Source organism: Lonchura striata, chromosome Z (genome assembly GCF_050655825.1).
Source record: "Lonchura striata isolate lonStrDom1 chromosome Z, ASM5065582v1, whole genome shotgun sequence".
In the NCBI taxonomy this organism is placed as follows: domain Eukaryota; kingdom Metazoa; phylum Chordata; class Aves; order Passeriformes; family Estrildidae; genus Lonchura; species Lonchura striata.
In genome coordinates this window covers 53379427-53406666 of record NC_140740.1, presented here as the reverse complement: position 1 = coordinate 53406666, position 27240 = coordinate 53379427, and the positions used below count along the sequence as shown (strand labels likewise).

At 38.0% G+C, this 27240-nt stretch overlaps 1 protein-coding gene across 5 annotated transcripts in view; it reads right to left on the bottom strand.

Moving 5' to 3' along the window:
* PARP8 (poly(ADP-ribose) polymerase family member 8) overlaps positions 1 to 27240 on the bottom strand; it is a 112615-nt gene that overhangs the window by 46408 nt on the left and 38967 nt on the right. For 4 of the 5 annotated variants that reach the window (XM_021553888.3, XM_085567492.1, XM_085567490.1 and 1 more), the window contains 4 exons: positions 12837 to 12874; positions 7748 to 7837; positions 6387 to 6457; positions 3950 to 4027 (listed from right to left, as the gene is read on the bottom strand). In XM_021553888.3, the coding sequence (XP_021409563.1) occupies positions 3950 to 4027; positions 6387 to 6457; positions 7748 to 7837; positions 12837 to 12874 (277 nt within the window). The remainder of the gene's footprint in view (positions 1 to 3949; positions 4028 to 6386; positions 6458 to 7747; positions 7838 to 12836; positions 12875 to 27240) is intronic. The other variant, XM_021553889.3, reaches the window with a different exon arrangement.

Below are 27240 nucleotides of genomic sequence, written 5' to 3'. Positions count from 1 at the left end.
CCAGAGAAGGTATAAAGAAGTATCCATCTAGACACCAGCCCCTTTTTCTTTTTTTTTTTTTTTTCAATATGTACATAAAAAATGGAAAAAGTCATGTTTGTGCTTACACCAAAAAGCAAAACTTGTGAACTGGTTTGGCTGGACTATATGAAGTCAAAATAATTAATATCCTTCTATCTTTTACAAGGTCCAAAATACACCACTGAGCCGTAACAATCTATTCATCATGTGTCTATTACTCAAGCAAAATGATCATGATTGTGCGAATTTAAATCTATGTCTTTAGAACAATTAGAATGACAGTAATTCCACAGAAGTCAATGAACTCCCTAGATTTGAATTCAGAAATGGGTGTAGGATTTGGTCTGTAGCTTTGACAAGCTCAGACAGCAAAGAAGTAGAATGCAATTTAACCCTTTAGACCCACACATTTTTATATATATAACCATATACAGGAATCCTGCAGAGAATCCTAGTTATTGCAGAGCCACATCCATACTCTTTCTTCCATTTGTACACCCAAATCTATAGGAAAACAGTTCTATTGACATCTTCAGCTCTGATACTTAATAGATGTGCTTTTCAATTTAATTAAGTATCAGTAGTCTTAAAATAATAATCAGATGATCACTTCTTACATGTGAAAATCAGCAGAGAGTAATTTGATTATACTTAGACCTAGAATTCTTTAAGTATAAAGCACAAAATTAATCAGCATGGAATGGACATTATTTTTTAGAGATACCAATGATATTCATGATCAGAAAGTTATAAAAAAGTATCCTTCCTTTGTTTGGACAGGGCATGTCAGAACAATTTTCCAAGTAGAAGAGCACAGAAAGAAAATTGTTATTGTAATTTTTTTCACTTTAGGTAGGGAGAAACCAATCCTTTTTACATGCTCATTACTCAAAGAAGAATTATTTAAAGATGCGTAAATAATTGCTGTCCTGCTTCCAAAGAAAACACAGCAATCATTTCACAAATCATAGCTGTGGAGCACTTGCCACCTTTGTTGGTCTTAAACCAGATTTTTTATCAGTCTCATGTTTCAATAATACTAAAATACAAAAGGAGCATTATGCATAAATAACACTACACTGCTCAAAATAATGTTTTTTTTCTAATCTATTTTCTCATGTAAGAGACTATGAACTCAAAAAGGAAATAAAGCAGTGCTCTGGCAAATTTTAAGACCACAGTATGGTACTTCCCACCCCTGAATTAGTGCCACAGACATATTGATGTATGCAGCAGAGGCTGTCAGGGTTTTGTATTTCTGCATTTTCAAGTATGTCTTGTAGCTGAAGCACAAGAGACATGCAGAGAGAAAACCAAAGGTAGTAGTATTTCTGTTTTCATCTCCTGTTCTTATTTGCAAATGTAGAAGATAGAGATTCAAAGCAAGAATTAACAGAGTTGCAGAAAAAGTGAATATAAAAGCTAAAAAATCTGGTAACTTTGCTGTACTGAAAGGTCTATGTTCAGAAAGTCTCTTTTTAATCTGAGACTTTATTCAGATTATTTGACAAAAGGTTGCTTTTTAGAAGGAGATTAAGTGATTTACAAACCTAAATCCCATTGAAAATCAATAGGTCTTAGACTATTGAACTACTTAGCTACTTTAAAGTATTTATCCATTAAATCCTTAGGGAGGATTACAAGCAGGTGCTTAGGAAGTGGATACAAACATTTAATTTATGAGCAAAAGGTTGCATCTTGTTTACACTGCCCATCAAATGCCATTTCCCAGCTTCCATGGGCCTTGCTTCATCATCAGCAACTCTCCTATCTTTTTAGCTGCAGATTAGAAAATGCTAAGAATTATCCTGACCTCCATCCTTCCCAACTCTATTGCACACAATTACACTGGCATCTCTTCCCTCTATTTATTAAAGTCAGTATTTCTGCCCCCTCTCTCTGTGGGCATGGCAGACACTTGTATCAAAAGAAGGAGCCCACCTTGCTTGCTCCCCATGCATATGGTCAAATCTTTTGTCTCCCCAATACACCTGGTGTTGACTTGACAACTCCTACAAACACTCTGCTTGAAAAAGGATTGATCTTTCTTGTCCTTCAAGGAACTTTGCTCATTACCTGATTTCCTATTTATTTCCCCAGTATTACTTTTGAACTCTAGATGTCTTTGTTTGACCACAAAATTTTAAATTAGACATGTCCTTTTCTCCACTTTTTAAATTTACTTTCTGTGATGTCTTCTTTTTTTTTCTTGTTCACTGTTTATGGATATTTTATATTCAAAACAGTAATAATCAACTGATATTTTATTTTTATTGTAGACCTTATTTTTTTTGACACTTACTACTCCTTCAGTTAAATATACTACCTCATAGCAAAGATAATGCAATATAATCTAGTTTCCATTTTAATATAAGGCACTTAAATTCTAACCAGTCTTGTCTTACACAGGTCTTTTATGCCTTGCAAAATGCTGTACTGCCATTTGTATTATATCTCACAGGCAGTGTTAATATTTATTAATTCATTTGGGCACTGCCAGGCATCTTTACCAAATCTATCAGCCCTGGTTCAAGAAATAAGCACTCCCAGCTGTTTTCTGCCTTTTCCTTCACCTTGAGGTTACTGCCCTTCAGAGTTGAAAAATGAAGCGAGTACACGTGACTCATCACTACAGGACAAGATCAGAAGCTTTTTCCTCTCAGGCAGATTAAAATAAAACATCTCTCTTTGCAGTGAAATATGTTTATGGTCCTCCCCAGCACTCCCCAGCATGAGGCTGTAGGAGTCAGCAGCTGAAGGGAGGCAATTCCTGCAGTCATTTCTAAAGTGAACATGAGTCAATTCCCCATGCTGGCTATTTCAAACAATGAAAATAAATTATTTCAGTTCCAGCTTCAACATACCTTTTAATAGCTTTTCAGGGGCATGGGGTTATTTTGGTTTTTTTGGGGGGTTTTGTTGGTTTGGTTTCTTTTATTGTACAGCACCTCCACATGAATTTTGCATGCTAACCCCACCAAACTGTTGGCTCTGCAAGAGAAGAGGCTCAGCAATGTCCTGCTCATCAGCATCCCACGCTCTCTGCACCGACCCACCCTGCTGGCACTGCTGGTGTGCTCCTGCAGCCTTGGCTCTGCACCCAGGGCACGGATGGCTTCAGCCTCAAGGCTGAGGTAAGGGACAACCTTCATGAACAGCGATCGTAATTCACTAAAATGTTCATCAAAATAAACAGATCTAATAAACATAAGCGAGGAATGATTCCTTGGGGCAACACTGAGGCTAAAAAATAATAGAAATCTGAATAAAGAGACTAGCAGTGCAAAGCATACTGCAAAAGAAAAAAAGGCATGAAAAGATTTTATTTCCCAATACACAAGAGAATGTAAGAATTAATTCTGCTGAGGGAACAAGAAGGAAAGGCACAGAGCAGTACAATCATCTAAAATACGCAGCATTTTTCAAGGTGAATTTTACTCTAGAGCTCAGAAAAAGAATGGACTATTGCCTAGACCAAAATTGTTTTGTAATAACGATTTTCACCATAAAATTGCAGTGCTCTTTACTTCAAAAAATGGCAATTCTCCAGGAGGAAACAGATTTGGATCCAGCCTGACTTTCCATTTGTATTAATAATAGGGTAAGCTTTACAGAGTCTGTTATCTGTTTCCTGGAAGTAAGCAAGTAGCTTCTATTTTCAAGCTGTCTGTAGAGTATTTGCTTTTTTCATTCTTACAGCTTTGCAAAAGTAAGCAAAGTAATCTTATTTTGAATATATTATAACTTGTAACACATTTAATATTTCGATATGCCATAAAATAGTATGTACATATATACACATGCCACTCTACTCAACAATGAAAGAAACATAAGAAATTAAATATTATTGTAAATTTGTAATGCAATAAACAAAAGAACTCTTAAATATTACTTTCTTGGAACTTGTGCAAACAATTTCCTGAATTACCTGTCCTCCATAATAAAATTCCTCAGAGTCATTATCTCCTTCAGAGTCTTCTTCAACTGTGCTGCTGTGCCGTGACTCCTTAATGGAAAAGGAAAGTTAACAATGATAAAAGCAGTACGTTGACCTTGCATGTATAGATCAAAATGTAACTACAGGAATTATGCTTTTACAAATAAGCTCACAGCATCCTTTCTTAAAAGATCTTTCAGTATAATTTTTCCACAGGACCCATTTTAAGAATGATGAAATATCACATGAAAAACACATCTAATACAGGGTATATAAAAACATCTTGAATATATGCTGGAGAAATAATACTTGTGTGGTTAGAAACACAGCATGGTACTTTAAAGAACTGGATAATTCAGCAGACTTTGTGGGGATATTTCACTCTGTGCTTTTGCTACACAAAGCATAACTTTCCCATCAAGACTGGTTCTGGATGGAGATCTTTTGGTGTGTCAGCAACCTACTACAGTTTTATTTCACTTTATTCCCAGAATTAAACCCTAATAGTTTCAGGAAATAATCCAAGTCCTAGCATGGAGTATCTTATGTTTCCTTCTGTGAAAACCTGATACTCTGCTGCTTAATTATTATTTTTAACAGAAGCTACATCCTGGTGCTAGGAAAGTTTCAAACTTAATTTTCTGAGTAGCTCTTCTCCGAGACAGTAAAAAGTAAGGATTAGAGAGTCCTATGCTTACCTAAGTAAAACCTGCTCCAAATAGGCTGCTTTGTGAATAACATTGTCAAATAAATGAAACTGATCCTGGTACTGACTTCAACTCAGCATGAGACGAAATGTTATATTCTGTTTCCCACCATTACAACTTTTAATTAGAACTATATAATTGCTTGAGAGAGTAATTCTTGTTTCCCACATTGCATGTATTATTTCTATGGCGTATGGTGACTAGTAGCCCCTAAAGAACACCTAGTAAAATCATTCTTTACTTCAGCCTGAATGTAATGTATTAACCACTTTTTTCTTATCTGTGTCCTACACAGACATGCCATAATGGAATAGAAATCAGAAATATGAATTAAAAAAGTAGAAGTTACCACTAAATTCCATAGCCATGAATGTCAGTATGTATATACACTTATCACCAATTTCTAAGGTCAGACATTTTAATCCCATTTTTCTACTTCTGCCTCTAAATTCCTGCTCTATTCATTGTATGTATACAAACAGTGCAAAAGTTTATCTATCCAATCTCATGGTGATTACTGGCAAGACATAAAAAATAATTTCTACTTCTACTTCATTGAAAATAAATAAAATAACGTTAGTCTTCTTCATTTTACAATACATTACTTCAGAGGAAAGTATGTTTCAAAACAGAAATCAACTGAACAAAAATTCCACACAGAACTCGCACATTAGAATAGTGACAGACCCATCATATCCTAACCAACCTTAAATTGCCTAGCCAACAGAAATAACCAGTGTTAAGAGACTTTTTATAAAGGGTTTTTTCACAGTACTTTCACATTTAAGTACCTGATTCAACTAGAAACAAAACAGAAACTCAAACTCAGTCCCACAGAAGCTAACTATATTTCAGGCTTTTAAGAAAATGGGTAAATTCTTCCCACACTAGTTTGTCTTATGTTCATAGAGCACTGAATGCAATGAGGCAGTAGAAGCAAAGTATTTTCAGTGCCGCTTTTCACCTCAAATGACATTTCATTTACTAAAAAACCAACACACATAGCATGAAGACATGCTTACCTCCCATTTCCAGGGTAAGAAACTCAGCAGCCACACTTACCAAAGGAAGACTTTAGGTCAAGCACCTGAAGTCCTGACAATGCTTAATCTCTTGCTTGAGGCAAGAGCCTATGTGGTACCTTCTTTGAGGCCATGACACTGTCAAGACCCAAGTGTGGATTTCACCTTAGTGCCACTTCTTTCTTAATGTCTCAGCGAGACTGGTCAGCTGTGCAAGAGGCACAGGGCAAATGCCACCGTGCCTGGAAGACCCCAACACTCAAGACCCTGAGAAGAGTCCTGCAGAGGTCTGGAGTCTGCAGTGGGATTGCTGCAAGCTATATGAAGAAGCAATGAGTAGGAAGTAATTGAGATGAGGTCTTATGTGCCAGAGTAGGTTGAAAGGTAATGGAATCACTATCTACTTTTCCAGGAGAGCAGTGTATTTAGGGCCAACAGGGTCTATAACACTGTTGAACAAAACCTGAAACACCAAAACTGTATTTCCTAGGAGGAGAATCTCTACCCCAACTAAGTGAATCACTGGTTAATCCATTTATGAAACCCAAAGAAATGTGGTCACCTTCTAAAACATCTAAACATGCACAGATTGAATAAGCACATTTTGATAGGAAGTCTATGGTAAATATTCATATTCTGTTATTTTCTTTTGCTTCTTAAAATAATTTCTGTTAAAATATGCATTTAAGAAATACATACCTCTCCATTCTCCCTCTGTAATTTTGACTTTATGGATAAGCAATAGTTGACATCATTGGTTTTTCTTAATTCTTAAAAAAAAAGGGAAACAAAGAACATATGTGTGGAAAAAAAAGTGAAATAGTTTTGCAGACTTGGAATTCTTAGTTGCAGTAGTAGAGCAAATAAGGAACAAAAAGTTACAGATATGAAATGCATCAAAGAGTTTACAATGCAACAGTGTAAAATTAGGAAGCCTCTACTTCCCAGAAGACTTTTTTAAAGTGTGGATTGAAACTCAGCAGATCCATCTAGGACATTTTTTTTTCCCAATTCATGATTTACAATTTGGTGTCATTCATTAATTTAATGTAATTTATAAAAGAATGAAAAATCAAACCCCCCAGGAAAACAAAATCTTCTGTATAAAATACAGATTTTTTTTTTTACTCTATTGTAAATTACAGGCTTCATTTCTTTTCAAAGTAAAGAAATATTTACAAGTAAAATTCATCAGAAAATTCTGATGATAATAGCAAGATTTTGTTTGTGTTCTGCTGCAATAACTTCAATAAGATTATTCTTGATTTACATCTGTATAAATGAGATAGAAAGTGAAGACCATACTGGTCCCCCAGTGGAATTCAAAATAATTCTCTGTTATGCAAAAAAATGACCTAAAGAATTATAAGAATAAAAAATTAAAAGTCAAGTGTTTCTATCTGAAGAACTGCCAGAATTAAGACTCTGTGCAGTTTAATCTGCAGCCTGAAATTATCCGATAATTTGTCTACTAGAATCTAAACTGTCTCCATGGAGCGTGTGCACCAATCTTTATTAAATACAATATAAATGTGCCTGTATGTCTGACAAGCATACCCTTTTATGTATCAAGTACTTTTTGAAAATAAGGAAATAATTTATAATGAGAGGGCCCCAAAAATCACTGGAAAAAAAAAATCATTTTTCTATAGTGCAATTTAGTGAAACAGTTGAACCATTTCCTGAAATAATTCACCAGATGCAGTGGTAGTTATAGACTGTGGTGAAGATTTAGTGAAGTTTTAAGAAACTGATCATGAAACCTCATAATTGAAAGTATTAAGCATGTCTAGCTGTATTCAAGGGGAATTGCTCTAGCACAGGCTGCAAGACATTAGAAGCAAAAAATACATTCCACATACAATTGTAATGATCCCCAAAAGAAATATTTTCATTTCTTCTGTTCTGAAATGTAGGACACTTTACTATAACAAGCCCAGAGAAAATAGCAAACTATAAAGCTGAACACTTTAACATCATATCTCCCTCTAAGTGCAGACAACATCTTAGATTTCCTCCAAAATTTTGAATTTGAGAAAACTCTCCGGACATAGAATTACCTGTAGCAATTTGGTGGAAAATTACTGGAATTGGCTCTGTTGTAACTAACACATCTTCATCGTTATCAGAACTGGAAACATAAGTGTTATCTACGAAAGAAAAACACTTTGCATGGTGAAGTTCCATTGTGCTTTGTCAGCCCCTTCCAATGTTTCCTATCCCAGATTTTTGTCACAAGGAGCCACTCCCCAGAATGCTTAGGAAAGCATAACCACCTTCCTGGTGTGTTTGGCTTTTTTTCCTTGAAATTGTTAACAAAAACAAAAATATATAAGTACATAAGTATATGTAAGTACAGGAGATTCAGACCCAAACTTTATAAAGCAAAACCATGGAGTGTGATGTCATGGGTTTTGTGAATCACACCAGGAGCTACTCTGAACCAACCCACAAGGCTTAGGGTGGCCAAGCATTCCCAAAATTAATACTTGTTCTATGTTTTTTGCTGTGTCTGACACCAAAACTCAAGCTAGATCTGATATGCAGAGTGAAAGCTGTACTGAGAGCCAGGTATTAATAGCCAATTATGCCTAATACCTATGCCTCATTTTGCCTAGTCACATAAAAGTTATTTGACGTGTCTTCAAATCTGTGGATAACCTTTCTTCCACCTGATTCAGTGAGAAAAGAAATCCCTCCCACTTAACCTAAACATTCGTATTTATGAATATTATAACTATTTCACCAAATTGTCTTTAAAAATGTAGGGATTAGACTGAGGAGTGTGTTTGCTGGGGTTCTTTTGTTTTGGTTTCTTTTTTCTCTTTCCAACTTAATGTTTCTTAACAAAAACCAAGAAGTAGCAGGGTCCTCTGTACTATCTGCAGGAGCTAATTATGCATGTGTTGCTAAACTGCTTATGAAAGTAATGATACTTTGTTTTCTAATGGTCTGGACTGAATTGAAACCTATGCTCTAGAACAGAAAGCCTGACAATTAAGACAATCACAGATAAAGTGACAAATAAGAGAACTGAAAGAAGGACTGATGTATTTATACCTTTAAACACTTTGGTCCCACAAACATCAGCAACATGCAAGAAATCACATACAATCTTAAGCATACTGCTGCAGCCTCAAACCTTTTGAGTGCTCCCAGTGAACACTGCAGTTGTTAACATTAACTGGGAGGAGTATCACAGCAGTTTTTAGCCACCTTTACCAAGAGGGAGCATGGGGCTGTGGCTATTCCTTACACTGTGTGCCAGGCTGGGCAGGGCAGCACCTACACCATGCATACAGATGGGTTTTCCTGGCTGCCACCCACAAAACAGCCTTTCTGCCACACTCCCACACATCTGCCAGGTCTGACTCTGTCCCACACCTTTGCCTACTCCCACTCCTGTGCTGTCCTGCGTGGCAATCTGAGGGATCTGTGGCTGGCTCCACACACACGCTGTGTGGGGGCACTGCTGCAGAGGCCAAGAGTGCTGATGCCCAAGCCCTGCACTCCCATGGGCACAGCAAAACATCAGTCTGCGCTGCTCAGCTACACACTGGGCACAGGGACATCTTTTACAGCCACGGCACTGTGTAAATTAAGTGGGGACCCTCCTGCCAGCATCAATGCCTTCTCCTACTTTTGCCCATTGGCAGGACGGGCTGTGAGCTGTAGCCTGTCCTGCACAGGACAGCTGCAGCTTGCCCTCTGCAAGAAGTCCTGCCCTGCCTCTGTTTATATTCTCCACCTTGTCACCATTTTCTGTGTCCACCTTGCACATACAGTACAAGCACATCTGTTTCCCAGTTTTGGGAGTGTTAAGTTACTGCTACGGAGTCTAATAATCTGACATAATTGAGGCCATCACTTGGCTCTAATAAACTTAACACCACATACACGGAAGGGAGAGAGGAAATCCTTGTGCTACAGCTTATTGCTGTACAGAAAACTAGGAACAGAGTATGTTCGGTATAGAATATACATACATATATGGAAAAAAGACTGCTCAGCTACAGGTTTTATAGATTTCAATTATATTTTCATGTCCATTGTCAATTCTTTCTTGGAGGCTGGATAATATGACTTTCACTGACAAGTTGGTTTTTTCCTTTGCTATTCAGCAGCTATTCAGGTTTTTTTTCCTTCCATCAATATGATGAGACTTGAAATTAAGATAATGGCTTCAATTTGTTTTCTTCAACAACCTGTTTCTAACACTTGACACCTAGGACTACTTATCCTCTTCACTGGATGACATATTGCCTGGACCTGGCAGAGGGATGCAGCTACTAGCTGCCAAACTGGTTCTCTCCATCTCTGCTGCAATCTACTGAGGTCTAAGAAGGTGTGCAACCTACAAATCACTGGGAGAAAAGATTACAGAAGTTCTACAAGTTTTTGTCAGCCAACACAAATAATTCTGAACATAAATTCATTAGCAAAATGCTTGCTGCTCTGCTGGTTCCCACAGGAGTCATGATATACTCATGTAAGTGGGACTTCAGTCAATTAATGGACGTTATATTCTAAAATTGCTCCTTAGAAGGATTATTTTCTCCACTTGTTATGTTATGAGAAAATTGTTACAGCGATTTTTGCTGAAACTGTTATTACCTGGCTCTACACTTTTCAGTTAAGTTTTCACAACTCCAGCAATGGATATATAACTTTCAGACATTACTGTCTCAACACTATTCCTATTAAGTCCTCAGTGTGCCTTTGTGAGCATGTTTTTAGCTTTCACTCTTAAATAGGAAACCCTAAAACACTTTCCATTATTGAAAGTTGCCACATCACATTACGGTTTCCATAGGTACGATTTAAAACTCAGCTGCTTGTATTTGATGCTTTAAGAAGTAATTCAGCAACAGTTACACACTGTAGTCAGTACCAAAGTGGTGATCTGAATACATTACAGCAAAGCAGGCTGTGGGAGTATGTATACTACCCAAGGCTCTTCTTTTAGTATCCAGAATTTACTTTTGTTGGTAGAATTTTAGCTGAATTACGTCACTTGTATCAGGCCTAATTTCTCCTATTTTTATATATTTATTGCACACATTAGCAATTTATCTAATGATCAACTGACAGCCTTGTATTGGATTTGCCAATCTGATCCACTCTGTATTACACAAGTTTGCTATAGCTATGTGCTAATGGACTTAAACATTAATCTGTAAAGGTTTATCCTGCAATAAATTTAATTTGAGATCATGTGCTGCTCTGGACTCTATCAACTTACAGCAGTAGTTGAGAACACCTTCCAGCTGAGGACATCAGCACAGAGCTTCCCAGACCTGACACCATCACACCCTGCCATGTCCCTGAAACCTTCCTTAAGATACATGCTAGAGAAGGGAGACACAGCTGACTGTGTCAGGAATAGCATTAGGTTAGAAATTTAGGACAAAAGCAGGTGACAAAGAATCAGGCTCGCAGAGTCAAAATGAATGTTTTATGATCAAAGCTGCAAAACGGCAGAAAGTCCTTATTGTTCCAAACACACTGAACATCTCTTCACTATAAAGCACATATATATCCTCCAAAAGCTTGAGATGTGAATGAAATCACCTTTTCTGAAGCCCTGAAGGGCTGTATTCTAATCAGTAAACATGTACTGGTTTACTTTCTGTTCCAAGCTAACTACAGTGTGAAATGTTCAATTGCTATCTGCCTTTAAAATATAGGGTGTGATGGCACAGCATATTCATCAGGTTTCAGGGACACTAAAGTCACTCAGGCTTGTAGGCTATGAGGACATGCTGCAAATAATGCCCACAAGGAAATTTTGAGGTCTATTAGACAGAAGAGTTAGTCAGGAAATGAATTTTCATATCCTGTGTGAGTACCTGCCGGTTCAGTGCTTCAGCTTACCATTTACTCAGAAGTTCCCAGAGGTCAAATTTTGTGATATTTAATGGAAGAAACTGTTAATAGCACACGGTGAAGATTTTTTTCAACTATTTGTCCCTCTGTTCATTGTCAGCTCAATGCAGTAATCTGTAAGTTGATTTATCACTGGGGTGACTGCATTTTATGAGTCTCACTTTGTCCCATTTCTGAATGTTGAATACACGAATCTCACTCTCCTCCACAATTTTTACTGGTTAAAAAAATAAATCTAATAGAGGTTGTTAGCATTCTTTCACAGAACTCATTTTTTTGGAACCATTGTTCATTTTTTTCCCTATCTGCTTCAAACAGTGGTGTTTTGATGACACAGAATCTGCTGCTTATCAGTGAAGAAGATCAAAGTCACACTTCTTTAGAGCTTCTAAAAGAAATTATACTTCTCTGAAAAAAAATCCAGAAGAGCTACAGATAAAGATCAAAAAAGGGCAGAGGGTTTCATATCATTCTTACACTGTTAAATTATCACTGGTGCACAATGTGGTGTAGAGTACAACAGTACTACCATAAACCTTTATTTGCACAGCACCTGTCATCTCCACTTCCCTCTTCTGCTTCTGATAGCCTGTGCTGCCTGAAGTATCTGTGCAGTGTCTTTGTGAAGGAAATTGAGGAAACAGGCTCTGTGAAAACTCACTTTTTTTCTCACCTGCTTCTGTTTTCTATGAATAACACGCCTTGTCAAGACTGGCCACATGGTTACGCAAATACCTTTGCCAAGCCAGCTCCAAGTACTAAAGGCAGGCTGGGCTGAGTAGCTGGGAACCCCCTCTGTGAGCCAGCACTACCAAAGAGCTGCACACGAGTGCTTGGCTCCTGCTGACCCTGAGAGGCACCAGTGCAGAGTCTGCAGAGACTGGAGAGCACCAGCAGCCTCACTAACATCTCCTGCACAAGTGCTCTGCTGGCCCTGCCCCAGCCTGCTCAGGCTCCTCAAAGATCAAGCTTCATCAACCATGCCAAAGAGAAGCTGGGCAGTTCCTCACTCCTATCCCTGCTGGCTCCAGCACCCCAAGCTACAGCCTACCTAAACTCATGAACCTGTGTTCTCACCCTGACCCAACTGATAAATGATGCCTGAAAAGGAGAAGTGACTGTGAAAATAATCTTAACTAATGGGAAATGAGTAGTACAAGATGTACCTAGAAGACATCAACACCTTTCAGATATTCTCATTTGAACACAGCAAATTGTGGTAACATGCCTACATGTGTCACGGACAAGAATGTTGCACTGTACCTGGGTAATCCTCAGAGACATGCACTGAATAGGACACACTGTAAAAAAGAAGAAAAAAAACAACAAAATTAGAAACAACAATATTAACTGCTGGCACAAAAGTTTTTCCTACTCCTGTATTATTTTATGCTTATTTATAGCTTCCTGACAGTTTCCAGAACAGAGGTAACATCTATTTTTATGGCTTTTGAAGTGCTCAACTGAAAATAAAACGCGTCATGCCCATTTTGAAAGCTTACTGTGCTAAACTGACATATCCTAATTTCAGTGTTCTTAAAAGGAGTATCAAGGCTGCATTATATTCCCTTTAGAGTAACATTTAACAATATGTGTACTTCTGATTTAAAAAAGGTCGCTCTTTGAACATCAGAACTAGAAAACCAGTAATGCCCAGTTTTTCCTCTATCTGGCTTCTGTATTTGACTCAAGACTCAGCAGGAGGTCTTTCTCATTGTACATTTCTGTTTGGTTCAGCAAAAGCTCTGGATGTCTTGAGCTCCTTCCTTCCATCAAAAGTCTGTATTTTACTTGGTATCTGTACCTTTTTGTCAAACTGTGTTCAAATTAAAATTTGAGAGAGCTACAGTCACACTAAAGAGCAGCTTCACTACATGGATTCCCTGAACCTATTTCATCAGAAAACAGTCACTCAAAAGCACCATCCTGATTCTGCAGCTCAGTTCACATCTGCTTTCCCTATCGTCCAGTGAGACCTTCATTAAACTCACTACTGAGAACAGGACAAATAAGCATGATAGTTTACTCAGTTATCTAACTATCCACCATGTCCTTCTGGTTTTATATTTAGTGCACATCTTAATTTTTGCATTACAAGCATTCAACTATGAAGAAAATGGAAAGGTCTCTGTTGTATAATTGATATTCTCTCCAATTCTAAATCCTATACATTGTGTCTACTTACACATTTAAATAATATATGGTGTGGGCTCATGTCTGCTGTGAGTTAAGCCAAAGCAGGATAGTACAGTCTTCTTTAAGAAATTTTGGCTGTATTACACTTGCTGAAAAATTGTTGAAAATTGGTTCGTACAGTCTTTCTAAATGACATGAATATAGCTTCTGTATAGACAAGAAACTGAAGCCAGGTATGACTTTTAATGTTTCCCTCTCAAGAGTTTCCATTAAATGAGTTCCACTTTCACAATCCAGTGAGTGTAAGAGGCAATCAATATGAAAAAGTAGGTCTCTCACACTTGGTTCCACAAATCGATCAATTAACATGCAGCTCTGTCACCTGTTTTTGCACACCATCTATTCTAGACTATTTTATGTATTTTTTGACTAAGACACAAAGATGGCTGTTTCTTCAATAGCCGCAAATGTTCTCATAAATTGAAGCAGAAGGAACATTTATTAGAGCTGACCACAGATTTTGCCACATAACTGCTGATTAAAATCCCATCACTATACAAATCCAACATTTTATGACTTTTTTGTTTTAATTACATTTTAGGCATTTTCAATAGGCAGCATCTCTGTCCCCTCATCTTGGCGTATTTTCCCTGAGGACTGGGTTATTTAAATCTGATTCATCTGTCATCATGTCAGATGATGATGTCAAATACCACTATTTTAAATAAAGAAATATTCCCAAATAAGGAAATGTTATATCTCAATGCAGTCATTTATAGAGAATTTTGTGTGATGCAGAAAAAAAAGAACACCCCAAAAAATTCCTGAGAACTGTGAGCCTTTTCTTACCAAACCCCATCTTCAAGAAACATTTGTAACCATTACTTCTTCCTTCTGCTACTGAAAGAGGTACTGGAAAAGCCTTACTTTTTAAGACTGGCTGCATGCACACCTCTTTGCTGCCTCCAGAATTTCTAGGTATGTGTTTGCTCCAATGTTGAGAACAAGAACAGGGGCTGAAGGGTTTCCCAACTTAATGAGTGCAGATACTCAAAATTCAGCTGGGTAAAGACCTAAGCAACCTAACATAACTTTGAAGCTGTATTTGGTTTGAAAGTTAACTTCTGCTTAGTTACATGTGCAGAAACCTGACAGAACTGAGTTTTCTCTTCCTTTTGGTCATCATGTGGTTGGCTCTGCCAGCAGCAGCCATGGTGCAGCCAAACAGGAACTAGTAACCAAACAACATACTGTTTGTCTTGTGAGGTGGAATAAATTAAAAGGTCAATGACAATGCAAGTTAGAAATAGTCTCAAACCTGACTGCTCAGACTCGGGCTCTGATCCAGAGCCCAGTGAATCCAGCAACAGGGAGAATACATCCACTACACCTCCCACAGAAAGAGGTGGTAGTGCTTTGCTTCAGCTTGTCAACTCGTGTTAGCTATGTGTGGAGCATGGAAGCAAAAAGTGGAAATAAAACTACTGAACAAAACAAAACTTGGATTTTTATCTCAGCTCGCCTCTGTGATTGTCACGCACAGTCACCCTTTGGCACATTTTTCTGCTCTGAGGATAAACTGCTTCCTATTGCCTGCACACCTGATTTGTCAGAGAGCAAGATATACCAGGCAAACAAAGGTCTCCCAAGGGTTCCTGTCCTCCATCCACCCAAGCATTTTCCCACTGACTTTAACAAGATTTAGAGCCAAGTCACAAACACACTACCGTGATGACTTACAGCACCTTAAACAGCACAGACTTCAGTGAAGACGCAGATGTTCAGCACCTCTAAAGTGTCAAATCCTCCCAAAGCCAAAGAAAGCCATTATTGAAGCAGCTTTCTCATTTAAGAACTCAGAAATGCAACTGGAATTAATTTAGGCCTGGCCTTCACATAGAAGTACAACATGATTATTCCAGTGAGGGAAATGATTTTTCCTTCTGGCAATGCAGTTCCTCAGTACACCCTTATTGCAGTTACTAAATATAGCTTACAGCAGTATAATTTATTCCTGTTCCCATAAACACATTCACCATTGCTTGTTCAGTTATATTGCTTTAGCTACAGGAACAGTTAAAATCTTGGGTGTAAACAAAGCCTCCCTGACGGTGCCGTTTCTGTTTTACTCAGACCCTCTGCAAAAGGCATTCTGCAATACATATATTTCTCAACCCTTAAGCTTAGAACAAGCTTCACACTCAAAATGGCCTAGTAACATTTTTGTTATTTAACAAATAGTAAAGTATTAAATGAGAAATTAGTGGGAACTGCCATGTTTCACGTTTTTAATGTAAACTTCTTATTGCTTTAAATAATATTAACATTGACAGCCTTGGCTTAGTAACAATTTTACTCACAGGGGTCTCATTGCAAGAATTTTCCAATGTGTTTTAACCATATCTATTCCTTCTACAGAAAAATTATTATGCAAGAGATCATCTCCACTGGGGAACTAATTCATCAACTAGATGGGTATGCACCATGTAATTGCTATTTTTTGAATTAATCTTTCCCAACTGAATACAAAATAAGCAGATTCATCTTCATCTGACATTACTACAATTTCTCAAAGCTAGTTAAAAAGGAGTGGAAAGTCTTAACCGATTATACTACCAGGCAAAATGTTACCCCAAAACTGCATCTCCAGAGCAAAGAAAAATACTCATTAAAACTGAAAAAGAAAGCAAAGCAAAAGTTACTGAGGCAAAGCACATTCATAAAAGGAAACCAACCAGCTTCACCTCTCTTTATCCATCTGTAAGATTGCTTCCCAAGCCTTGAACTGCAGTTTTACCTATCTTGATACAAACCCCAGAATCAGATATACAGCCTAAAGCCACAACAGTGATACTGTATCTGGGATGTAGCTTCCCATCAATTTCAGGTTATCTCAGCTCCATGCCAATCATTGCTTCTCTCTAAGAAAGGAATCCTTTAAGCTGAACTTCCAGCTGTTTTGCACAGCAGGAACAGTGTGAAGCATCTGGCCCAAGTCTAAGATTTATGCCTATGGAACAGTTAAGACAATTCAACCAGCTCAGTCCCATGGCAACAACTGACTTACTGCCTTATTAAGTGTGGAAATTGTGATCTAATTTCTATTCCAGTTTTAGTCATCTCTAGTAGGGCCAGAGCTCCATGTCCTAATGTTGTTTCTTGCAAACTTGATGAAGAAAAACAAGATTTTTTGTCATGTGGAATCTGATGGTAATGCCAATCTATAACAAAATAAAAAAGAAATAGTAAGTAGGACTTGACCATAATACATCTGAAGCTACAGAATTCATAAGAGATTTTGTTTACGATACACCAAAATCTCAGATCTAGCTCATCAATGATGCAATGCAATCAGCACTAAATTTTATACCTTAGGAAGGACACTAAAACTCAGCAAAGCAAGCTATGGATAAACCTGAAGTATGAAATGCTACTGTGGAATTGATTATATGTCTGGGTCAGCTTTTGAACAAATTGTTAAGATGAAAAAAAATTACTGAAACTTTGATACAAAAAAAAAGTATGCTCATAACAACTTTGGGGCAAAGGACCTCTTTAATGAGCTACATAATATTTCTGAAAATACAGCATGATATAGACATCATGCTTTTAATCTTTTCTACATTAAAGAGATAGGAATAAGATCCATCTGAAAAGATGCAGCTGGAATTGAATTCTTTCACCATTTACTAGCTATAAACTCACAACATTCATACATTTTCAGTATATCTGCACACAACATGCCACAGCAGATCAACATTTCATGCATGTGTAACAATTATACAGTAAATACTTCTATCTTCAAGTTTTTGTTCTCTTATCTTTGAAAATGCTTACAAATTCTTCAGTGGACTCCTATTACTGCCACATTCTTTAGTCTCCTTTTCTACTTCAATAAGGCCAGCATTTGATCCTGAAACAGATCATTCATATCGCTTTACTTCTGACCAGCTTCCTTCCTCAAACAAAACAAAATTTGTTCCAAAAAGCATTTCACCATGAACACAAGCCACTCTCAACACTCTCTATTCTGAGATACACTTTGAAACCTTATAATCTGACAATAAATCACATCACAAAGACAGGGTAGAAATTATGAGATTCGGAAGACATACTGCAGGACTGCATCCAAACCGAACTTTCAAATTGAATTTCTGAAATAGATGACCCTTGAAGAAGTGCCTTGAGAATCAGCAGAAGATGAAGGCATTTAGATATTGACGAGGTGAAAAACTAACTTGAATTACTCAACAGAAAAAAAGCCCAACAAATTTTTTTCTTTTTGTAACTGACCTTAGGTGAATTAGACTATGTGAAGACAATTCAAAACTAATATTTAAACACACTACAAAAGACTCCAATGTCAAATCTTTCTTCCAATTTGTATGTAGATTACATGCATGCAAATAAAAGCAGAAGAGACTTAGAAGCCAGAAGCAACAATTTTCTATGGCAAAAAGGTATCTCCTGTTTAATGGACACTACCAAAAGACAAGTCTTTTAAAATCACAGCCTGGAGACAATAATTTTATTTTATGTTGAATACAGAACAAAATAACTTTAACAACAACACAACAAATAAGCAAAAAATACTACTGTGTTATGTACAGCTATGACACAGAAGCTGAATAAAAACTCTTTATTTGGCGTTCAACTGCCACAACTATGAGTGAATGATAAACATGAGGTTTTTCAATAGGTTATGAACAAGTAAATTTGCAAGATATTCCATCACTTGGTATATATGAGTGCTGTGCTGAGAAACACTTAATTACACTTCAGTGGACCTCTTAAAAAAACAATAGAAGTACAGGAAAAATAATCTTGATTGCTACTCTGGAGCTTTTGAAATACTGTATCCCACTTAGCACACATCAGCTGAGGAAGCGGTCCACTGAAGATCATATTCAGAAACATACACAGAACTATGGCAGCATTCTGCATTTTCTTACCTGGCAGATTTTGTAAACAACTCTTGCTGGCATTCACTTTTGTCTTCATCAAAAATACGGAACCTTTTAGAATGTATTTTTAAATCTACATTTAAAATTATATAACACAAATTTGTTCTGCTTCTCCACTAAAAGAGTGATTAGGCATTGGAACAGAGTTCCCAGGCAAGTGGTGGAATCATCATCCTTGGAAGTATTCAAAAGGTGCATGGATGTGGCACTTGGGAATATATTTAAGTGGTGAACATGGTGATAATGTGTTAAGAGGAACTTGATGATCTTAGAGGCCTTTTCAAACCTCAGCTACGCTATTATTCTGTTACATATCACAGAATCATAGCATGGGTCAAACTAGAGGGATCCACAGTGGGTCATCTGGTCCAACCTCCCTGGCCAAGCAGGATCATCCCAAAGTACATGGCACAGGATTGTGTCCAAATAGTCCTTTAATATCTCCTGTATAAGAGCCTCTCTGAGCAACCTGCCCCAAGCCTACTCACCTGCACAGAAAAGATCTTCCTCAGGTTCAGGCGGAACTTCTGTGCATCAGTTCCTGCCCATTGCCTCTTGTCCGGGCTCAGCACCCCCGAGCAGAGCCCGGTCCCTGCTCTGACCCTCCGTGCAGGCACTGACAGACAGGGATCAGGTCCCCTCTCAGTTGTCTCTTCTCGAGGCTCAACAGGCTCAGCTCTCTCAGCCTGTCCTCATAAGAGAGTTACTCCAGTCCCCTGATCATCTCTGTCATCTTCCACTGGACCTGCTCCAGGAGTTCCACATCTCTCTTGTCCTGAAGAGCATAGAATTCAGCACAACACATGTACCTCACCAGGGCTCAGCAGGAGGGCAGAATCACCTCCCCGACCTGCTGACAGTGTTCTTCCTAATGCACCCTAGGTTACCATTGTCATTCTTGGCTACAAGGACACACTGCTGGCTCATGGACACCAGGACCCCCAGGTCCTTCTCTGCAGGAGAGCAGGCTGACTAGCAGGTCAGCCCTGAGCCTGTGCTGACACCTGGGGTTATTCTTCCCCAGGTGCAGGACCCTACATTTGTCTCCACTGAATTCGGATTGTTTTTCTCTGTCCATCTCTCCAGCCTGCCAAGGTCCCTCTGAAGGGCTGCAGAGCTCTCTGGGGTACTGGCCACTCCTCCCAGCTTAGTGTCATCAGCAAACATGCGGAGGAGGCATCTACCCTTCCTCTGAGCTGTTGAGGAGAAGTTGAACAATACTGGGCTCTGTATTGGCCCCTGGAGTAGACCACTAGTGACAAACCCTGTGCCACTGATTACAACCCTCTGGGATCAGCTGCTCAGCCACTTCTCAATCAGCCTTGCTGCCCTCTCATCCAGTCCACACTTCCTGAGCTTGACATTGAGGGTATTTTGAGAGACAGTGACTAAAGCATTGCTAAAGTTAAGGGAGACAGTAAAAAAAGTTCACAAAACTTAGTGAATCCATTAATACTATTAGGCAGTACAAAGCAGTACATGCTGCACTCTACTCACCCACCATACCATTACAATACAGTCTCAGCAATGTGACAAAACCATAAACAGAAATAAGTAAATATTTTAGTTGCATAAAGCACTAAACACAGAGTGACGTGTCTCTCCAATCACACTGACAGACAAACAGTGTTAGAGTCATGGCAGTTAGAAATATATAAGAGAGTCTATCTCATAACATGCTTCTGGAAAGAAAAATTTGCATATGGATTTTTAAAATACAAATAATTATACATGCTTTTGGTCTTTCACATGGGGAAATAACTACCAAAGGACAGGACTTCCACCTTTTTTTAAAGCAGTGATTTTAAAACAGATGCCATTAAATAGACTACTGATTAGCAAAAAACAACTTTATAATATTCTGGGAGAAAGCATCAGAAGCCACAAATGAGACAAAATCAAAAGGAGCTGGACTTGGGTTTTCATGCATATATTTGCATGGTTATGGAAAGTGACTGTCAGTCAAACACAGCAAGAATAATCTCACAATATTAAAGATTGGTTTATTTTCTTTTACAGAATTTAGAACTTGAACTAAATCCCACTGAAGTCCAAGGGAGACTTTAGTCCTTGTCAAAGAAGATTACAGGCAAGTTGCACAGAAAATAGAAGACTTCTGATCTCCTACCACACTTCTGTTATTTTCTAGAAACAAGTACTTCCTTGCATTGCTAAAAATTTCAGTATGTATTCCAAATCTTTTTGAACACTTTTTTCCTTTTTTTTTTTCCTTAATATTTGCATCTTGCTACACAACTGAACTGCCAACCATTTCACATCCACGCAATTTTCTAGATTCTTTATTAAAACAATCTTCATGGATTCCTAAACACCTTTTAAAGCACCCTTTAAAATGTTTTGAATGTACATGTCTGCATCCCGGCAATTCTTTTAACAGATATTCAGGCCACTTTAGATCTTCTGAAACACCTTAGTTCAATGAGTTTCTGTATTCCCTGTGATCTGACAACTGATGACCCAGCATTAGTCACAGCTATTTTTTGCTGCTAGATAGAGACAGATGCCTACAAAGAATTGAAATTTGTGCACAAGCCCCTTTCACCACACATCGTAGCTTCCCATGATGCACCAGCAATTATACAGAAAAGAATAACAAGTGATTCTGAGTAATCTTTTCCTCTGGGTGATGGAGAATGTGCGTGTGTGGTGACATATGAAAAGTCCCAGGCACATCTACTGATAACAGATCAGAACTACTCCAAAGAGAGATAAGCAGTGTCATTGTGTCAAAAATGGCTCTGCCTTTGTTTCTTGGCATTACCTGGGAGTACAGAGGCACTGAGTCAAATTTATTATAGTTTGCATTTGCTGCTAAGAATAATTGAGCTACTGGTCCTCTCATGGACCTGAATTGCATCTGAATCAAAAGGAGAATATTACTCATAAAGCCCTCTGGATTTAGCATGTCATTCAAATAAAGGGAACGCAGAAAACTGCAGCTCAAACATTTCCTTTAAGCAAAGCTTACAATGAAAAAGGCACAAAAAATTTTAGTAACTACATCAAAGTCAACAGGATTGATCATTACTTTAACAAACGTAAGGGCACTTCTGAAAGTAAAATTTGCAAATCAGGAACACTTGGGACGGGGGAAGAAATATATGTGCTATGTGTCACTCTGGAAAGAGTTACATTCAAGTATGTCTTCATGTACAAAATTAGATTCCCCACAATCAGACTGTACCAGAATCTGACCATTTCACTGAGAACTACTAAAGCCTTCTGTTTGTCAAGTTGCTCTGTTTGACCAGGTACAGCTCCTTCCTCTCAACATGGATATTTTATACTTCTGGTCTGTACTCTTTCTCTCTGCTGATCCTGTGTGTTTGAATTCTCCCTGAGTACTCCCCATTAGCTCTTCATCCAATTTCAGTCTTTCCCAGGAAACAGAGCACTAAAAAAAACCCAGAACAGTAAACTCCTGGCCCAGGCTCAGCAGCAGCCAGAGCAGCACATAGTATCATGTGCCTTTGGCCACCTTATTTACATGATGGGGTCCATTTTGTTCCATTTTGTTTGTTTCTAGAGGTTGATTTTGTTTTAGTTTGGGTTTTTGGGGGCTTTCAGGGGTTTTTTTTTGCTGCTGTTCACGGTTTTGTGGGTGTTTTCTTTGTGGTAGTTTTAGAGAAGAAAGATTTTCCTCTTTTCAGCTTCCACCTTTTAATTTCGGAGCACTGCTGTTAGAAGATACTGTGATATGTTCTTTTTGAAGCCATTTAAGAGTTATTTTATAGCCACGAGTGTTTTAATCCATATTGTTCCTACTAGAAGGCTGTTTTGAGGCTCCTATGGTTCTAATTTAAGTAATTAGATTTGCAGTTCAGATCAGTTGAAGAGTAACACCTTGTCCAGCCCCTGTACAAAGACTTTGTGTTGTAATTTTTCAAAACTAAAATAAAAAGACACAAAAAGAACCACAAACACAAATTAGAGACACAAGGTAAACTACAAACTAAACAGTTACAGCTATCTAAGAAGAGAGAAGCTTGATATACGAAATTTTACCTGATAATTTTATAATTTCAGCATCTAAGCAGTAATGAAAACCAAAGATTAAGTCCATATAAATCCCTGTAGATAGTCACTGTTTAACTTCATTATATCCCTGACAAGCAGAAGGACTTCTTTCCTTTGCATGCAGTGCTCAGAAAAGGAGGAAAGTCTTAGGCATTTTTCTTTGAATACTCTACACATTCATTAATTAGTTGGCATTTTAGTCATTTATCTAATGAGGTGTGCGATAGGCACTGCTGTACAGGGGAAAAGTAACAAATTTAAGTATTCTTTCTCATTCATTCTTTGCTATATCTCACAGAACTGAAACTTTTCCCCTTCCCCCTAAAGTCAGCCCTGAATACTTCTTGATATAGCTAAAATACTGTATTTATAAACTAAAATAATTCTTCTCTCTATTTTCCATACTTTCAGGTTCCATTATCATTAGTACAAATTTCATATAAAACTTCCAAATATATTACCTGAATGTCAAAACTATTGCTTTTAAAACTATTCTAAACCAAAAGTGCACACATTCAACAAGAGAAAACCCCACAGAGCAAGATTCTTAATACATGTTACCTGTGGAATTGTCCACAGCAGTTCATTTATGCCAATATAATCCATTCACATAATTCAGGACCACTGGCATACTGACAGCCATTTATTTATCTATGGCTTACAGGTACACAGAGTCCCATCTTCTAATCATTAATGCAAAGCCCAGCACCTCTCAAAATGACTAGATTGTGCAGCACTGACCCATATCCTGCGCACATTCAAATCTAAGGCAACGGCTGCTGTTGCTGCACACAGATGCAAGGACTGAAGGGTTGGCTCATCCTCCTGTCCCATTACACTAACATGGTCAAAACTGTTATGTTTTCTGTGGTTAGAGACACAAAAGTACGTGCTACATGGCTGGGGCAATGCCAGTGGGGTTTGTCTCCTCTGCCCAAAAGACCCAAGAATTACAGGGATGAGAAAGGCGCAACGTGAAAAGCAGAGTAGGTCATTCCTCACTTGCAGCCTCACTGGGATACCCATCTCTGCCACTACACCATGGACATGGAAGAGCAGGCACTCACAAAAAGCAAATAAAATTAAAATTCAGTATAAGATGACAAGAAAGCATTTTTAAAAATTCTTTTCTTTTCAGGTATGAGAGTTTGAGTCTGAGGGCACAGATACACTTCTAACACAATATTTAGTCCTGGTGTCCTTAAAATTAGAAAGATGTCAGTAAATTGAGAGGAATCTTCAAGAAACAGTCACAAGTCTGGAAGAATGGCCAGTGATCAAAACTAGTTATGTGGGTCCAGCCAGGCAGGTATAAAGAGTATGGCAAATCAATTAGCAAGCATAGTGGGAAATATGATGACCACTGCAACATGTTCTGCAGGGTGCCAGCATAAAGATGTGCATAACTTTTACACAATGGCCCAGGGAAAAATGGCAAGCCATATCCAATGTGAAATTAGAGGAAAAGATTATAACTTGACTGAGTATCAGAAATTAAGAACCCCATTAAACTTTGAGTTAGTCTTCCAGGGAATGGATAGAGGGCTAATCACATAATCATTTAAAGCCAGGATGGAGGAGTTTAAGTAAAACTAATGAAAAAATTTTGCATTGGCAAGGTTACTAACAACTATGTTTCCTGTTGCTAATTTCCATGAGTAAAATGTTAGTGAACAAAACGTTACCTCCCTTTATCACTAGTAGCTCAGAGAGCAAAGTTGTAGGTTGAATATGACATTGACAACTCTCAATGTGACTCAGAGAAAAAAAAAATTCAAAGCATAATCCAGTACTATATTTCAACAGGGTGCAGAATAACAGCAGCAGGGAATTTCAGTTCAAGAGCTTTTTATATATTTGAAGTGGCAGCATTGGTGAGGATCTGAAACAGTTCTTCCACCTTCTCATAAATTTTAGCTAATCCTGAATATCACACAATCTGTTTCTTCTTCCTAACAGAAAGCAATAGGAAGCATACTGAACTATTTTTTTTTATTTATTTAGCTACATTTAGTAGCAGCTCATTTGATAAAGAAAAATTTTAAATATACGGGCTGTTCTTGAGCCAAAGAATCTTCAAGATGCATGACTGTCCATAGAATATTAATTTTAGACTATACCCAAACACACCATATTTGAATATTGCCTGGCAGATATTCCTACAGTAAATGCTAAGTGAGGTATAGAACAAGAAACAACAGATAACACTGGTACCCTACCCCAACATGTAGTTAAGATTTTAAATACATTTTAATTTGTAAAGATAAAATTAAAAAAAACTCTCTACCAGTCTTAATTAGATCCCTGCCTTCTCAAGAAACTAATTACACGTCAGATGAAGCACCAGTTTAGGAAGCCCCTGTATTCTTGCAAAGGCAGAGACAGCTCTATTCCCAGCTGTGTCTTGTTATATGCCTCCCAGCAAGAAAAAATGCACACTTTCTCAAAAAGCGATCTGTAACTACAAAGCCTTATAGTCATTGATTTACCTTTCATGTGTGCTGAACCACTACATTCCAAGAGAAATCAGCAGGAACCATCAGCAGTTTTGGAAAAAAGGGCTTAGAGTCCAGATTTTAAAAATAATTGGTCAACAATAATTGCGCAGAAAAGGCAGTTAGAAAACTAAACTTCATATTCCCTTGAAAATACCATCAGTACATATCCACCATTATAGACAATGCAATGTACTCAGTAAGGTACAAAAACTTCCATTCTGTTGCAGATTTCAGTAGAAATTTAGGTCTCTTAAAAGAGATCTGGCTACCTAAGCACCTTTTATAAGGCCAGAATTTAAGTATCTTTGAGAAAATGGCAAAACAGGACTCATACTAAGGTACTCAAAATTGGTACATGCTTTTTAAAACACAAAATGAAATCCTGGTCCCACAAAACTTCATAGGCAAAATTCCCAAGAAAAAAGTGAATATTTACCATTCTGTCCTCTTTTTCATGAGCTAATTTGCAAGTAAAAATTTTCAAACATGATGTTCTCTCTTCATGTCTTCCTTACTCTTTGCTCTGACTGCACTATTTAGCACGTTCACCCATAAAAATTATCACCAAAATATGGAAAGCATTCAGAAGATGAGAAACAACCACGTACGTTTCGTAATCAGGCATTCTATTGTTAAGCATTTCTAGTAAGTTTAGAGAATGAAAGCAAACACAGGCGGAAAATGTCAGTCTTCCACTAATGTGAGATTAAGACCAGTAAGCCTTTCACTAACACAGAGCTCTTAATCTGTAGATCTCCTCAGAGACTTTAATAAAGACAGAGCTATGAAGACTTTATGTAAACAAAAATTAGATGGCTTGAAGAGAACAAAACCAATTAACCAAAAAAGAAGAAAGGATCAAACACGGAAGATGGATGTCTCACTGACACCTCATACACTTGCAGTGACTTGAAGGACTGCTCAGCTAGCAGTGGCCCAGACTCCACAGAAAGCATCACTGAAAACAATAATGCAGCTGCACGTGCTTGTCATCCTGTTTTTACTGAGCCCATTGTACAGAGGAACCTAAATATAGAGATTAAGAAAATCTGATTCAAACAACTACATCTTAAAATCTGGGTCAGTTTTACCAAGACACAGTGTCATCTCAGGCATGTCAGGGCACACAGAACATACGAACACGCAACTGCAAACAGTTACAAGCAGGAAGAGTGCAAATTAGTATCAGCACGTGTGAAGACTGAGATGTGGAGTCCTGAGGATAGAGAATTCACACAAAAAAAACCTTCAGGTAATACTGACACAAGTACTGTTAATATAGTGTCAAGTATACTGGTACCTGTGGGTGGGTACACCACATTTTCATTTCAAAAAAATTCCCCTGGAAAACTTAGAAGCAGATATGCATGGGTCACACTGCTCACCTGCTTACAGGACAGTTTATTACAGAGGCACTGGTGATGCGAGCCATGCCAGCACCTGATCAATAAACGCCCTCATCTCTCCCACAGCCCCTCGGGGGCTAGGAGGTTACTGCGGAGGCTGTTCCTTCCAGAACGGAAAACCAGGAACTCGGTTGCAGAGTGATTATAGTTCCCTCCATTTTGAAAGGTCACTCACTTTCCATCATCTGATCACATCATTAAGCCCAAAAGAAGTGGTATAACCATTTGAAATTATTGCCTGTGGTGAAATGGAACAGTAAAGCAGTACCAATTATTTGCACAAGCAAAATTAAAAGGAAAAATAGCAGCTTTCTTCTACAACAGGATATGAATAACAGAGTGCCTGAAAAATTTAGCAAAATTTTACTATTAACCAAAATACTTATGGTGATATATTAAGCCACAGGAACTAGGACTGTAGGAGAGGCCATGATGTATTAATTAAAACACATTTGATAACCTTCATCCTATTTTTACATTATGCTAGACTGTGTGTGACCTGGCCTCATGAAGATCCAGCCACCTCCCAGGGCAGTGCAGTGTTCTCAGCTCCTACTGAGAAGGCTGTGGGAGCATAAGGTTATTTAGCACCTTGCAGGGTAAGATCCTCAATGCTCAAAGGAAA